Source organism: Anomaloglossus baeobatrachus, chromosome 10 (assembly GCF_048569485.1).
Source record: "Anomaloglossus baeobatrachus isolate aAnoBae1 chromosome 10, aAnoBae1.hap1, whole genome shotgun sequence".
NCBI classification, from domain to species: Eukaryota; Metazoa; Chordata; class Amphibia; order Anura; family Aromobatidae; genus Anomaloglossus; species Anomaloglossus baeobatrachus.
In genome coordinates, this window is record NC_134362.1 from 198,384,240 (window position 1) to 198,400,539 (window position 16,300).

General features: G+C 50.3%; 1 protein-coding gene across 3 annotated transcripts in view; it reads left to right on the forward strand.

The window, feature by feature from the left end:
* Positions 1-15,734, forward strand: part of ANKRD27 (ankyrin repeat domain 27) — a 75,625-nt gene extending 59,891 nt beyond the window's left edge. For all 3 annotated transcript variants that reach the window (XM_075326125.1, XM_075326127.1, XM_075326126.1), the window contains exons 17-29: positions 316-408; positions 2,260-2,457; positions 2,589-2,648; positions 2,759-2,872; positions 3,412-3,456; positions 3,583-3,705; positions 3,829-4,026; positions 6,393-6,512; positions 6,602-6,763; positions 6,941-7,043; positions 7,198-7,264; positions 13,536-13,605; positions 14,877-15,734. In XM_075326125.1, coding sequence (XP_075182240.1) covers positions 316-408; positions 2,260-2,457; positions 2,589-2,648; positions 2,759-2,872; positions 3,412-3,456; positions 3,583-3,705; positions 3,829-4,026; positions 6,393-6,512; positions 6,602-6,763; positions 6,941-7,043; positions 7,198-7,264; positions 13,536-13,605; positions 14,877-15,308 — 1,785 coding nt within the window. In that variant the 3' untranslated portion in view covers positions 15,309-15,734. The remainder of the gene's footprint in view (positions 1-315; positions 409-2,259; positions 2,458-2,588; positions 2,649-2,758; positions 2,873-3,411; positions 3,457-3,582; positions 3,706-3,828; positions 4,027-6,392; positions 6,513-6,601; positions 6,764-6,940; positions 7,044-7,197; positions 7,265-13,535; positions 13,606-14,876) is intronic.
* Positions 15,735-16,300: the final 566 nt, after the last annotated feature.

Consider the following 16,300-nt stretch of genomic DNA (forward strand, 5'->3'; position numbering starts at 1 on the left):
CATTAATATAAATATATCACACGTCACTCCTGAAATGCTCTGTACTGCTGTGAGGTCCTATTTCATCCACTCTCACTCACACGAACACGTGTCTCCTCACGAGGGCTGAAATCCTCTGCACTGCTGGGGACCCCTCCTCCTTCCATTGTATTAGACCCTACAGTTTACCCATTTTCTAATACCCGGTCGTCATCCATTGCAACCGGAGACTCAGTGAATTTTATCTCCGGTTTATCCTATTCTATTGTGAACGCCTGTGTCCGAGGCGTCGTCTTGAAATTTTGTTTTTTATTTATTTTTTTTGTCTGTTTTTAGTTGCTGCTGTTACATTTCAAGGCGAGCAGAGATATCCAGGATAATAATGGCAACACTCCGCTGCACTTGGCCTGCACGTATGGACATGAAGATGTGAGTATGAGCAAGAACATGGTGTGACCTCAAGGGTTGCGTGCCGCTGCCTCCGGACAGGTTGGGTTGCGAACTGCTATCTCTGGCCAGGCTGGGTTGCAATGCCGCTGTCTGCGGCTGGGCCGCCGCCTCTGCCCGGGCCTTGGCTTGGCCGTGCCGCCGCCTCTGCCCGGGCCTTGGCTTGGCCGTGCCGCCGCCTCTGCCCGGGCCTTGGCTTGGCCGTGCCGCCGCCTCTGCCCGGGCCTTGGCTTGGCCGTGCCGCCGCCTCTGCCCGGGCCTTGGCTTGGCCGTGCCGCCGCCTCTGCCCGGGCCTTGGCTTGGCCGTGCCGCCGCCTCTGCCCGGGCCTTGGCTTGGCCGTGCCGCCGCCTCTGCCCGGGCCTTGGCTTGGCCGTGCCGCCGCCTCTGCCCGGGCCTTGGCTTGGCCGTGCCGCCGCCTCTGCCCGGGCCTTGGCTTGGCCGTGCCGCCGCCTCTTCCCGGGCCTTGGCTTGGCCGTGCCGCCGCCTCTGTCCGGGCCTTGGCTTGGCCGTGCCGCCGCGTCTGTCCGGGCCTTGGCTTGGCCGTGCCGCCGCCTCTGCCCGGGCCTTGGCTTGGCCGTGCCGCCGCCTCTGCCCGGGCCTTGGCTTGGCCGTGCCGCCGCCTCAGCTTCTGCCCGGGCCTTGGCTTGGCCGTGCCTCTGCCCGGGCCTTGGCTTGGCCGTGCCTCTGCCCGGGCCTTGGCTTGGCCGTGCCTCTGCCCGGGCCTTGGCTTGGCCGTGCCTCTGCCCGGGCCTTGGCTTGGCCGTGCCTCTGCCCGGGCCTTGGCTTGGCCGTGCCTCTGCCCGGGCCTTGGCTTGGCCGTGCCTCTGCCCGGGCCTTGGCTTGGCCGTGCCTCTGCCCGGGCCTTGGCTTGGCCGTGCCTCTGCCCGGGCCTTGGCTTGGCCGTGCCTCTGCCCGGGCCTTGGCTTGGCCGTGCCTCTGCCCGGGCCTTGGCTTGGCCGTGCCTCTGCCCGGGCCTTGGCTTGGCCGTGCCTCTGCCCGGGCCTTGGCTTGGCCGTGCCTCTGCCCGGGCCTTGGCTTGGCCGTGCCTCTGCCCGGGCCTTGGCTTGGCCGTGCCTCAGCCCGGGCCTTGGCTTGGCCGTGCCTCAGCCCGGGCCTTGGCTTGGCCGTGCCTCAGCCCGGGCCTTGGCTTGGCCGTGCCTCAGCCCGGGCCTTGGCTTGGCCGTGCCTCAGCCCGGGCCTTGGCTTGGCCGTGCCTCAGCCCGGGCCTTGGCTTGGCCGTGCCTCAGCCCGGGCCTTGGCTTGGCCGTGCCTCAGCCCGGGCCTTGGCTTGGCCGTGCCTCAGCCCGGGCCTTGGCTTGGCCGTGCCTCAGCCCGGGCCTTGGCTTGGCCGTGCCTCAGCCCGGGCCTTGGCTTGGCCGTGCCTCAGCCCGGGCCTTGGCTTGGCCGTGCCTCAGCCCGGGCCTTGGCTTGGCCGTGCCTCAGCCCGGGCCTTGGCTTGGCCGTGCCTCAGCCCGGGCCTTGGCTTGGCCGTGCCTCAGCCCGGGCCTTGGCTTGGCCGTGCCTCAGCCCGGGCCTTGGCTTGGCCGTGCCTCAGCCCGGGCCTTGGCTTGGCCGTGCCTCCGCCTCTGCTAACTCGTCCGACCAGGCCTGATCTTGGCCCCTCCATAGCTGCAGTTATTAATCATTTATAGTTTCCTACATAACATACCAGCGCTGTATCTGTAGTAATCGGGTGTTACACTGTATCATCCGTTTTTGTTTCTCGCGCCCTTTTTGTTTTTTTTTTTTCTGTAAGTGCATTGATTTTGGCTTTGTTCTGCGTGTTCCTGGACGCGGTGCCAGCCCCTGTTATCTGTAACCTCTTCTTCCAGTGTGTGAAGGCTTTAGTCTATTACGATGTAAACTCTTATAGAATGGATTGTGGGAATGAGAAGGGCGACACCGCGCTGCACATCGCCGCCCGCTGGGGGTATCAGGCCATTATTGAGGTGCTGCTACAGAACGGAGCCGACACCACCGCAGCCAACAAGAGGAAGGAGACGCCGCTGCACTGCGCCCTGAACTCCAAGGTATCGGCTCCCTCCGGACATTTGTGACCGTGTGATACTCATAAGCAGGAGTGTTTCCATTCACTGACCGCAAGCAGAGAATGGTGAAGTGTACTAGAATGTTTTGGGGTTCAATGTTCTTTTTCTCCTAGATTTTGTCCATCATTGAGTCGGCCCACGTGGGGGACACCAGGAGGCCGAGTAATTCAGAGGTAACACATGGCCACAGAATAATGTGCTCAGCATCAGACCTGCTTCCTATCCGTGTATTCATGTCACCCCCCCCCCCCCTTGTGTCTTTATATGGTGGGTTTTGGTGCAGTCCCTCAGCCAGTCCCCTCCTCGGTCTGCAGACACCATCAGCCGAAACTCCTCCGATTCCAGCCTCTCCTCGCCGTCCACCAGACAAGATGACGTCAGAAGCAAGTACAAAGAGGTAAATGTCTCCTTCGGCGAGGTGGGCGGCCGCAGTCTTCCTTTCGGCGAGGTGGGCGGCCGCAGTCTTCCTTTCGGCGAGGTGGGCGGCCGCAGTCTTCCTTTCGGCGAGGTGGGCGGCCGCAGTCTTCCTTTCGGCGAGGTGGGCGGCCGCAGTCTTCCTTTCGGCGAGGTGGGCGGCCGCAGTCTTCCTTTCGGCGAGGTGGGCGGCCGCAGTCTTCCTTTCGGCGAGGTGGGCGGCCGCAGTCTTCCTTTCGGCGAGGTGGGCGGCCGCAGTCTTCCTTTCGGCGAGGTGGGCGGCCGCAGCCCTCCTTTCGGCGAGGTGGGTGGCCGCAGTCTTCACCGGGGCGAGGTGGGCGGCCGCAGCCCTCCCCGGCAGGCTCTGCTTATCGTGGCAAAAACCATAGTATAGGGCGATATTAATCAAACCTAGGGGATTTTTGTTTTTCCTCCTGAGGATTGTCTTCCTGCTCCAAGGATTAGGGGGTGACCCATTACTTCTGCACTCCTTCCCTTATTAATTGATATCTCTGTTTTTAGGTGGAGAAACTGTTACGAGCCGTCTCTGATGGGGACCTGGAAATGGTACGACACTTTGGGGAAAACGCTCCTGGTGCAGGTGTATGGGGCTCTGTCAGGAGCTGTGAGCGTCGGCTCAGAGTGCTGCTGCTGACCATTTAATTGCTGCTGTCACTTGTTTTCTTCCCGCAGGTCCGCTACCTCCTGGAGTGGGTGGAGGACGACTACGATGATGAACCGGAGGACTGTTTGGTTGGGAACAAGGAGTTCTGTCACCCGCTGTGCCAGTGCCGCATGTGTGGTCCTGTCCAGAAGGTCAGAACGAGTCCTCTAATGCAGAGGAATCCCCCTCTATGCATTACTATGGTGCCCGTTGATTCCTGTGGGCACCGTGTTGGCCATGATCCACTGATGACCGGAGTTGGTTTCCGTTTCCAGAAGCTGAGCAGGATTCCCACCAGTGGTCTGGGGGTGAACGTGAGCAGCCGGGACGGGTTCACGCCTCTGCACATCGCAGCCCTGCACGGCCATTCTGTCCTTGTGCATCTGCTCCTGAAACACGGGGCTCACGTGGATGCCAAGAATGGGAACCGGGCGCTTCCTCTGCACCTCGCGTGCCACAAGGGGCACCTCGAGGTGAGCCATCAGCTGCATTAGTGTGTGATTCTCCCCCCGTCTAACCTTTTCTGTCCAGCCTACAGGGGTGTATGGAAACGTCCCTGGAGCTGATCCCGACTCCAGCACGGTGCAGCCAGCTTTGATTGCTGCTGTTAACCACTTAGATGCTGCTGCAACTTCTGAACAGCTGCATTTAAATGGTGTACAGTAAATCTAGCAAAAACGTTTTACTATCCATCCTATAGGGGTGTATGGAAAAGTCACTGAAGCTGATCCCAACTTGTACACGGTGCTATCAGCGTTAATTGCTGCTGTTAACCACTTAAATGCTACTCTGTATCAATGGCAGCAGCATCTAAATAGTGTACAGAAAACCTAGGAAAAACTTTTTACTGTCTGTCGATGTATGGAAAAGTCTCTGGAGCTGATCCCGACTCCAGCACTGTGCTATCAGCATTGATTGCTGCTGTTAACCACTTAGATGCTGCTGCCTCTTATAAAGAGTGGCATTTAAATAGCGTATTGTAAACCTAGGAAAAACCTTTTACTGTCCATCCTACAGGGGTGTATGGAAAAGTCTGTGGAGCTGATCCCGACTTCTACACAGTGCGACCAGGTTTGATTGCTGCTATTAACCACTTAAATGCTACTCTGTGTAAGTGGCAGCAGCATCTAAATGGTGTACAGTAAATCTAAAAAAACCTTTTACTGTCCAAACTATAGGCGTATATGGAAAAGTCTCTAACATTGATCTCGACTCCTACATGGTGCAACCAGCTTTGATTGCTGCTGTTAACCACTTAGATGCTGCTGCTACTTATAAAGAATGGCTTTTAAATGGCGTATTGTAAACCTAGGAAAACCTTTTTACTGTCCATCCTACAGGGGTGTATGGAATTGTCTCTGGAGCTGATCCCGATTTCTACATGGTACTATCGGCTTTAATTGCTGTTGTTAACCACTTAAATGCTGCTCTCTCAGTATCAGCAGCATCTACTTGGCACAGAGTAAACCTAGTAAAAACTTTTTACTGTCCATTGGTGTATGGAAAAGTCTCTGGAGCTGATCCCGACTCCAACACGGTGCGACCAGCTTTGATTGCTGCTGTTAACCACTTAGATGCTGCTGCAACTTATGAAGAGCTGCATTTAAATGATGTACAGTAAATCTAGCAAAAACGTTTTTACTGTCCATCCTATAGGGGTGTATGGAAAAGTGTGGAGCTGATCTCGACTTCTACACGGTGCGACCAGCTTTGATTGTTGCTGTTAACCACTTAAATGCTGCTCTGTATCAATGGCAGCAGCATCTAAATGACATACAGTAAACGTGGGAAAACGTTTTACTGTCCATCCTACAGGGGTGTTTGGAAAGGTCTCTGGAGCTGATCCCAACTCCTACATGGTGTGTCCAGTTTTGATTGCTGCTGTTAACCACTTAGATGCTGCTGCCACTCATACAGAGCAGCATTTAAATGGCATAGAGAAAGCCTAGGAACATTTTTTTTACTGATCCCATCTCCTACACGTGTGATCATCTTTGATTGCTGTTGTTAACCACTTAAATGCTGCTCTGTATCAATGGCAGCAGCATCTAAATGGCATACAGTAAACCTAGAAAACTTTTTACTGTCCATTTTATAGGGGTGTATGGAATAGTCTGTGGAGCTGATCCCAACTTCTACATGGTGCTATCTGCATTGATTTCTGCTGTTGACCACTTAAATGGTGCTCTGTATCAATGGCAGCAGCATCTAAATGGCATACAGTAAACTTAGAAAATACTTTTTACTGTCCATCCTACAGGGGTGCATGGAATTGTCTCTGGAGCTGATCCCAACTTCTACATGGTGCTATCTGCATTCATTTCTGCTGTTAACCACTTAGATGCTGCTGCCACTTAAAAAGAGCGGCATTTAAATAGCGTATTGTAAACCTAGGAAAAACCTCTACTGTCCATCCTACAGGGGTGTATAGAAAAGTCTGTGGAGCTGATCCTGTCTCCTACACAGTGTGACCAGCTTTGATTGCTGCTGTTAAGCACCTAGATGCTGCTGCCACTGATATAGAGTAGCATTTCAATGGCGTAAAGTAAACTTAGGAAAAATGTTTTACTGATCCCAACTTTTACACGCTGTGACCAGCTTTGATTGCTGCTGTTAACCTATTAGATGCTGCTGCAACTTATAAAGAGCGGCATTTAAATGGCGTTCTTGCTTTCAGACTTTTTTCCTATAAGAATTTAAAAAGTTATGGTTCTTTGAAGAAGGAGGGGGGAAATAAAAAAAAAAACAAAAAAACAATTTAAAGCACAAAAGTTTAACAAGGTCAGAAAGGGGTTAAATGTAAATTGCAGGATCGGGAGTAATAAATGCATTTTTCCAGGTGGTAAAGATCCTGATGGAGGTCAGCGCAGGAAAGAACAAGAAGGACGCGAACGGGAATACACCGCTAATATACGCCTGCATAACCGGCCACATGGAGATGGCGACACAATTGCTCGAGGTACAAAGGGCACCGACTGGGGTGGGGCGGTGGAGGGGGACTTAATTATCTAATCCGCTATGGCCAACTCTTCTGTGTTGGTGTCCCAGCACGGAGCGTCTGTCAATCTTGGGAATGTAAAAGGGAACACCGCGCTCCACGAGGCCGTCCGCAGGAATCACGAGGGTTTAGTCAAGCTGCTTTTATTGTACGGCGCCCCGGTGGATGTGAGGAACAAGCGACAATACTGCCCGTTGGACTTTGCAAAGGATGTATGTATGGGCAGGGGGAAGAAACTTGCCTGCAGTACTTGCTTCTCACCACTAGGGGGAGCTGGCTGAATATGAGCTATCTATTACAAACCAGTATACAGAAAGCTCCCCCTAGTGGTGGTAATGGCAGCAGTAGAGCGGACATTGTTCTCTACAGACTTGTGTCTATGATCACAGAACCTCCGAATCCGCCAGCTCCTTCTATCCGCCTCCAACCAAACGATGACGGACGGTGGGGCAGCGACGTCCGAGGAGCAGCCGGGCCGCATCCGCAAAAAGTGTGAGAGCCGCTTTATACCATATAACCTCTATTTTACATTTTGTTTTATTGCTTCGTCTGTAATGTTGATCTAATATTTGTTTCTCCATTATCTGCACTAATGGAATAATAAGCGTTGGCTAAAATGCTCCGACCTTAATCTTATCCCTTTCAGCAGCGACCTCTAGTCCGACCGCTGCGGCTCCTGATACTCCCGGAAAAGCTGATGTTACTCCGTCCAAGTAAGTCCTAGCTCCATATAATAGCAAATAATTATTCTAATATATCTAGGATCAGTATAGGAGTTAGATCCAGAATTATACTCCAGAGCTGCATTCACTATTCTGCTGGTGCAGTCACTGTGTATATACATTACATTACTGATCCTGAGTGACCTCCTGTATTATACTCCAGAGCTGCACTCACTATTCTGCTAGTGCAGTCACTGTGTGAATACAGGATGTAACTCAGAATCAGTAATGTAATGTATATACACAGTGACTGCATCAGCAGAATGGTGAGTGCAGCTCTGGAGTATAATACAGGAGGTAACTCAGGATCAGAAATCTATTATACTCCAGAGCTGCACTCACTATTCTGCTGGTGCAGTCACTGTGTACATACATTACTGATCCTGAGTTACCTCCTGTATTATACTCCACAGCTGCATTCACTATTCAGCTAGTGCAGTCACTGTGTGCGTACAGGATGTAACTCAGAATCAGTAATGTAATGTATATACACAGTGACTGCATCAGCAGAATGGTGAGTGCAGCTCTGGAGTATAATACAGGAGGTAACTCAGGATCAGAAATCTATTATACTCCAGAGCTGCACTCACTATTCTGCTGGTGCAGTCACTGTGTACATACATTACTGATCCTGAGTTACCTCCTGTATTATACTCCACAGCTGCACTCACTATTCAGCTAGTGCAGTCACTGTGTGCGTACAGGATGTAACTCAGGATCAGTAATGTAATGTATGTACATAGTGACTACACCAGCAGAATAGTGAGTGCAGCTCTGGAGTATAATACAGGAGGTAACTCAGGATCAGAAATCTATTTATACTCCAGAGCTGCACTCACTATTCTGCTGGTGCGGTCACTGTGTACATATATTACATTACTGATCCTGAATTACCTCCTGTATTATCCTCCAGAGCTGCACTCACTATTCTGCTAGTGCAGTCACTATGTACATACATTACAGCTGCACGTCCCCTCTTTCTCGCTGTTATCCGCCTCTTTTATACTCTCCCGCTAGCTCCTAATAGACCTTCCACACAGGAGCTTTGTAGATTTGCTGCAGTCTCAGGATTTGTGCATTATCCTTAATGGAAATCACAGAAGTGGCTCTTTGTCTGGCAGATGGCCGCCGCCTCCTGCGTGGGGTAAAGCAGATTTGGTGATTTTTCTTCCTTTTTGCATTTACTACAATTGGAGGGAAATCACCGGATTTAGTCGTTACACAAGAAGTTATAAGCGGATAGTGATACTGCGGAGCCCCCGGGGACCTTAACGGGAAGTCGGAAGCCCCCTTCAGTTCGGCTGATAATACAAGCAGCGTAGAGCCCCCTCCTCCGCAATGTAGAGGAACCACAACCATTAACACAATAGTCATAATAAAAGGGATTGTCTAAAGTGGACAGTGGCTTTAAAGCTTCTCCCGCCCCTTTAATGTCTTATTTATATTACACTAATCACAAAAATTTTGGGATATTTGGCTTTTCAGGTGACCTTAATGTAACCTTCTGTACCCTTTTGAATGCAGTTGTCCTACTGTTCAATGTTTCAGGACTTTTTGCACAACTTACTGTATTCATGAATCGTCCAATAAATTTCGGGGTTCAATTCTGCTCACATTTTGCCATCATGAGACCAATACGACACCTAACAATTGATCAGTAGTATCGCGCCATTGTGAGGCTTCAAGCAGGATATTCTCAGATGGAAGTGGCCACTGGGCTTAGAGTGTCACCAGCAGGTTGTACAGAGACACGGAGAGACTGGAAGTCACAGAAAGGCAGAGACGTGGATGTCCTTAAGCCACATCCTACACTGATGACTTCTTCATTGTGAACAATGCCCTGTGGAGCTGGATGATGACTGCCAAACAACTCCAGGCAAATTTAATGGAGGCAAGAGGCACCAAGTGTCACATCAGACCATTTGAAACCGTTTACATCAGTGTGGTCTGTGTGCTAGATGACCTGTGAGGTACCTGACCGCAAAACCAGGCACGGGCGTCGTCTATGTACCTGACCGCACCACCAGGCACGGGCGTCGTCTATGTACCTGACCGCACCACCAGGCACGGGCGTCGTCTATGTACCTGACCGCACCACCAGGCACGGGCGTCGTCTATGTACCTGACCGCACCACCAGGCACGGGCGTCGTCTATGTACCTGACCGCACCACCAGGCACGGGCGTCGTCTATGTACCTGACCGCACCACCAGGCACGGGCGTCGTCTATGTACCTGACCGCACCACCAGGCACGGGCGTCGTCTATGTACCTGACCGCACCACCAGGCACGGGCGTCGTCTATGTACCTGACCGCACCACCAGGCACGGGCGTCGTCTATGTACCTGACCGCACCACCAGGCACGGGCGTCGTCTATGTACCTGACCGCACCACCAGGCACGGGCGTCGTCTATGTACCTGACCGCACCACCAGGCACGGGCGTCGTCTATGTACCTGACCGCACCACCAGGCACGGGCGTCGTCTATGTACCTGACCGCACCACCAGGCACGGGCGTCGTCTATGTACCTGACCGCACCACCAGGCACGGGCGTCGTCTATGTACCTGACCGCACCACCAGGCACGGGCGTCGTCTATGTACCTGACCGCACCACCAGGCACGGGCGTCGTCTATGTACCTGACCGCACCACCAGGCACGGGCGTCGTCTATGTACCTGACCGCACCACCAGGCACGGGCGTCGTCTATGTACCTGACCGCACCACCAGGCACGGGCGTCGTCTATGTACCTGACCGCACCACCAGGCACGGGCGGCGTCTATGTACCTGACCGCACCACCAGGCACGGGCGTCGTCTATGTACCTGACCGCACCACCAGGCACGGGCGGCGTCTATGTACCTGACCGCACCACCAGGCACGGGCGTCGTCTATGTACCTGACCGCACCACCAGGCACGGGCGTCGTCTATGTACCTGACCGCACCACCAGGCACGGGCGTCGTCTATGTACCTGACCGCACCACCAGGCACGGGCGTCGTCTATGTACCTGACCGCACCACCAGGCACGGGCGTCGTCTATGTACCTGACCGCACCACCAGGCACGGGCGTCGTCTATGTACCTGACCGCACCACCAGGCACGGGCGTCGTCTATGTACCTGACCGCACCACCAGGCACGGGCGTCGTCTATGTACCTGACCGCACCACCAGGCACGGGCGTCGTCTATGTACCTGACCGCACCACCAGGCACGGGCGTCGTCTATGTACCTGACCGCACCACCAGGCACGGGCGTCGTCTATGTACCTGACCGCACCACCAGGCACGGGCGTCGTCTACGTACCTGACCGCACCACCAGGCACGGGCGTCGTCTACGTACCTGACCGCACCACAAGGCACGGGCGTCGTCTATGTTCCTGACAGCGCCACCAGGCAAAGGCATCTACGTACCTAACCACGCCACCAGGTGCAGGCGTCCTACCTACCTACCTACGTACCTGCCTGCTCCACCAGGTACAGACGACATCTATGCTGAACGATGGACCAGTGGCCTCCGTGCTGGTCACTGAAGAAAGACTATTCACGCTGAGCAGAAATGATTTACGTCAACGCTGGAGCAGTATGGATCAGCCACCACCAGACAAGACTTTGGTGGGGTTAGTCTGGGTCGGTGTGTCTAGTCTATGATGAACAGCCCTACACTGTGTGACTGGTAGAATGACAGACCCGACTACTGGAATAACATCATTAATCCGGTCAATGTGCCTCTGTAAGAACAACACCGGCCTAATATTGTCTTCATGGAGGACAATGCTCCAGCTCATCGAGGTCCCATCATTAGGGAGTGGCTGCTGGAGACTGGGGGACCTCAGATGGAGCGGCCAGCACTTTCTACAGACCTGAATCCCATAGAAACCTATGGGATCAGAGCCGTAATAGAGGCCGAAATTCTGTACTCCAGAACCTCAAAGACCTGAGGGCCACCCTTCAAGAAGAGTGGGATGCCGGCCTCCGCAGACAATAACGCCACTGGTGACCAGAAGGAGGCAGCGTTGTCACCTGTAATTAATGCTCAAGGCCACAGGACAAGTTATTGAGACCCTGACGTTTGGGGGGGGGTGTATAAGGAATGCACCAACCACTATTTTTGGCTTTTGTTTCAATAAATTGTTTGAAATTAGGAAATCCCCATTGCAGCTTCTATGTAAATGCTCGATTGTCATGATAAAATATCACTTGAGCGGGAACTTTAAGATTTACGTAAATTGCACCCGAAAGTCCAATATATTTAACTTTTTGTGACCTAGTGTTTTTAATAAAATATATTGTACGGGATGGTCGAAAAGTAGGTGGGCAGTATGTGTAATAGGGTGATCAAATACAGTGTAAAGTGAAACTGACTCAGTTGCCCTTAGCAACCAATCAGATTCCACCTTTCATTTTCCAAAGAGTCTGTGAAGAATGAAAAGTGGAATCTGATTGGTTGCTAAGGGCAACTGAGTCAGTTTCACTTTACACCGTGTTTGATAACCCTATTACACATACTGTCTACCTACTTTTGAACCATCCTGTATCTAATATATAAAGGTGTGTGTCCGCTAAAGGAATCCGCACAATCGCATTTACAATCACTACATTTTGCACAGACGCTTCATGTGACCCAGGGAGCGTCGTAGACTGTTTTGACAGAAAAATTTAACCCCGCGCTTTACAGTTAGTCTCTAAAATTCTGCCGCCATTAAACTGAATGGAGGTGGGAGCTATAGGTTATTAACACTAGAAATCCCAAGAATTTCGAGCTCCATAGGGTTCCAATGGTAGAAATGTTAAATGACCCCTCTCTGGGACTTCTCGTGTTAATAGCAACTGTCAGTGGTTGCTATAGGAACAAAATAAACTGTTAGTTGAAGCTTATTGACAAAAAAGGAGAACAAGAGCAAAAATTGCTGAAGAAATATCACAAATTTATTATAAATTTATTACTCAAATTTCCAAAGTGCATAACATAGGTAATAAGTTATATGTTGCAAAAGGGGGAGGATGGGGGGGGGCAGAAGGAATGGGCAGAACAGTGGCCTGGTACAGACAAACAGGAGAAGAATGTTTTCAGAAGAAAAGATATGTATAAAAGCTCCTATATCCTTGACAACCAATAGGTGATAAGGGTGAAGAAAAGAGGATTAATATGTAAACTGGATAGGGGGGGGGGCTAGGGTCCTGTAAGGGATAGGTCTGTATAAGATTATTCCACCTGGGAAGTGCAGAAATTACCCAAAAGACTCCTGTTAAGGGGCTACAATACCTGCAGGTGCAGGATATGTAGAGACACTGACATAACAATCATATGCTATGCACTGAGTGGCATTAGGGGGCAATGCTGGGAATAGTGGAAGCAGAGAATATCCAGAAGACATATTAAGAAAAATGTTTAAGACAAAGTTAATTGTCAGCGGAGGAGCTGGGCAAAGTTACCCATGTGGGGAACATAATAATAATTACCTGAGTCCGGTGGTAAAGAGAGGCCCGACGTATGTTTCGCAGTCAGCAGCACATTGCTTACTGCTTCATCATGGGGGAAGAGTAATAGGTGATGCACATGTCCAGCTGTGCAACTCCTAAAGACCTCCACGGTAGATGAAACTGCGAATAGGATTTACAGTTCCTGGAGGCAGACGGCGCATGCGCGGGCCAGCCACAACACCCCCCCCCCCCCCGTTGCGCAACCCTGGCAGTCAAGGAGTCAGGCGCATGCGCGGGCGCCCGAGCATGTATGCCCGAGCCGCCGTGCACGCGCAGACTCCATGGAGACGCCGGAGCACGGCCAGGGGGCGGAGAGCGGGCACGCGCACAAGACCCCAGCAACTGTGAATGGACGATCCGGGATGTTGGTACGTGTAAAGAAAGCTTATTGAAGCTTATGCGTGAGGTTATATGATGTCGGTGGAGAGATGGATAGACAGAAAAAGACAGACAAACAGAGACAGCCCGGGTAAAGAGTGAGCCCGACACACACATAGAGACAGACAGACAGACAGAGACAGACACAGAGAGAGATAGAGAGAGAGATGTATATTATAGAGAGAGAGAGAGAGACAGACTGATACAAATACAGACAGATAAATAGTCACAGACATAGACACAGAGAGACAGGCAGACAGCGACACAGACAGAGACTGGGAGAGAGACAGTTACTATCCCGGGCAACGCCGGGTACTACAGCTTGTATATAATAAATAAGAAAAAAATATTTACTTTTTTTTTATTTTCATTTTTTTTTTTTTTTTTTTTTTCTTCACAGATCCACAAATGAAAAGAAAATAAGAAGAGATAAGAGTATGCCCAACTTTGATGAAGATTTAATCCATCAGGTATCGTTTTTTTTTATTTTTTTATTTTACTTTTAAAAGGGTTTGCCATAAATAAAAAGAAAACCCCTTTTTAGTCTTTTGATTATAAAATGGAAATTGGAGGCATGCTCGCCTAGCAGTGGCACCGTGGATCCTACTCTATAATCTGCTTTGTTCAGGAGTCGTAGAACCCGCTGAACCCTGTGATTGGCTGCAGCGGTCAGTTGACTATTTGGCTGCAGAGAAACATCTGATGTCTATCACAGGCCTCAGCAGTCCCATGACTCCTGAACAGACCTTTGGAGCTGCCGGCGCTGGATCCACGAGGCTGCAGGCAGGAGAATTTATCTCCAATTTGTATTTTAAAAGTAACTGTGACGAAAATAAAAAATAAATATATATATATATATATATATATATATATATATATATATATATATATATATATATATATATATATATATATATATATATATATATATATATATATATATATATATATATATATATATATATATATATATATATATATATATATATATATAATATCTGTCTTTCTCTGTCTCTTTCGCGCGCTCATTTTCGTGTACAATCCGACCCCTTTTTTAAAGGGTTGTTCCCATCTTGTCAGAAATACAATTTTGCAGGAATGGTTGGACCTGAGGGTGCAGGGTGATTTGTTGCTAAATTGGGAATAATCCTTTTAATTTCATTTTAATTTTATCCCTTTTTTTTTTTTTTTTTTTTTTTTTTTTTTTGACCCTGAACCCTCAGAATCTTCCCCATTTCTTAGCTAGAGCAGCGCTCTCTGTCCCCAGAGAGTGTAGTCCCTTGTGAAAATGGATGATAGGAGTGGGTCTCTCATCATGACTCCTTGCCAGTGATTGGATAGTCACTTTTTGGATTTTAAGTGTATTGTAGGCGTGTCTGAGCACTTTGGTACGCCTCCATTGCACGTTCTAGTTAATTTGCATGTGACTTTAAAGCTTCCCCCCCCACTGCTGTTGCCTCAAAATAGTACAAAGCTGTAATGAAAAAAGCAGCACCCCTCTAATTTCTTTAAAGCATCAATGTAGAGGGGGCACAACAGCTGGGACCCTGCAGAATAGGACTGGTTTGTTCTAGGATCTAGAAAGGGACTAATCCTAGAAACAGCGCCACCTCTGGCCAAAGGCTGGGTCTGGTACTGCAGTTTGGTTCTATTTTACTTGCATTTTGATGAGCTGCAGTAGCTGTCCCAGGCCACACAGTGGCGCTATTTTTCACATCACCATCTTTCTCTGCTCTCGCAGCTCTCCATCCATGGGGACCTGAATCCTGATGGCGCCTGGAGTTGTGCTGAATTCACAGAAGGTGGAAAAGACGAGCTGAAGGCCGTATACAGCGTCCGGAGGCACAGCCTGCACATAGCCTGCGTAACAGACACGGACGAGAGCATAAGCGACATCAGCGAGACCCCGAACAGGACGGACATCAGCTCTCCTCTCTCCGAAACGTGCGACCAGGAGGAAGAGCTGTCCGAAATCACTTCCCGGAAAGGTGCGGACCCCCAGAGGCTGGAGGACCTTGACTGCTCCGGGGGTCCGGACTGCTCCTGTGTAGCTTGCACGTTGGCCATGGAGTCGTCCTGGTCTGTCATTGACTCTTTAAGCCCAGTCCGCTGCGAGGCTTATGGGCAGGAGGGACCCCAGCGGCGAGGAGGATCCCAGTGCTGTCAGTGCTGACCCGACGCTCGTCTGATGGTTACACTGGTGCGGCTCAGCTGATCTCATTGCTGCTGTGCATTGTGTGGGGTCTGAGCCGCGCGCTCAGAACTCCTCCGGGGGTACGCAACGTCGTCCGTTTTATTAGTCCAATGTCACTATGCCAAACACTGTTCACTATGTGCACCGCCATACACGAAATATCAGAAATGTACTACTGCTGGTGCAAATTACAGACTCCATTACTGCTGTAGGGTGCTGCTCTGATAGTTTTTGCATTTTTTTTTTTTTTATTTATTTTTTTTTTCTGCATCGTGTGAACAGACCCCTAAAGGTAGGGCCACCACAATCGTACATTGATCGGGCCTAAAATGTACCAGTGTGCATTGTGGTCACTTAAAGGGGTTGTCCACTACTAGACAACCCTCGCCTAGATGCAAAAAGAATACGCCTAGATGCAAAAAGAATACACCCCCCTCCCCCCTTCCACTGTCATGTGAGTGAAGAGCACTTTATCTATGAATAGAAAATTCCACCCAAAAATAAAGTATCCATATCACATTATCTATATCCGACCATGATCGTCCCCTGCACACTAAAGCGCAAGATTACCAGCGGCACTTTTTTTAGTTGATAAATTAGGTGACCCATTTTCTATCGCCTCTTTACACTTTTGGGTCAGATCACAAGCGTTTAATTATTAAGGAATGATTGATTACTCTCAGTGAGAGAGACAATATTTTAATTCTGTAGTTGATACCTTTTTAATGGCTAAAATAAAATGATGTTACAAAGCAAGCTTTCCAGACTTCTCAGGTCCCTTCATCAGGCATGGTGTGACAAAATATCTGAAGAAACACAAATATATACACAAACAGAGCAGAGGGATGGTATAAAAGGTAATTTAAATAACAAACACTGATCTTAGAAAGTGAATCCTTAATTACTTTGATTAGTGATGTGAAAGGTTTGTTGTCCCAATATCCATGTAGGATCACAGGCCTGGTGCCCTC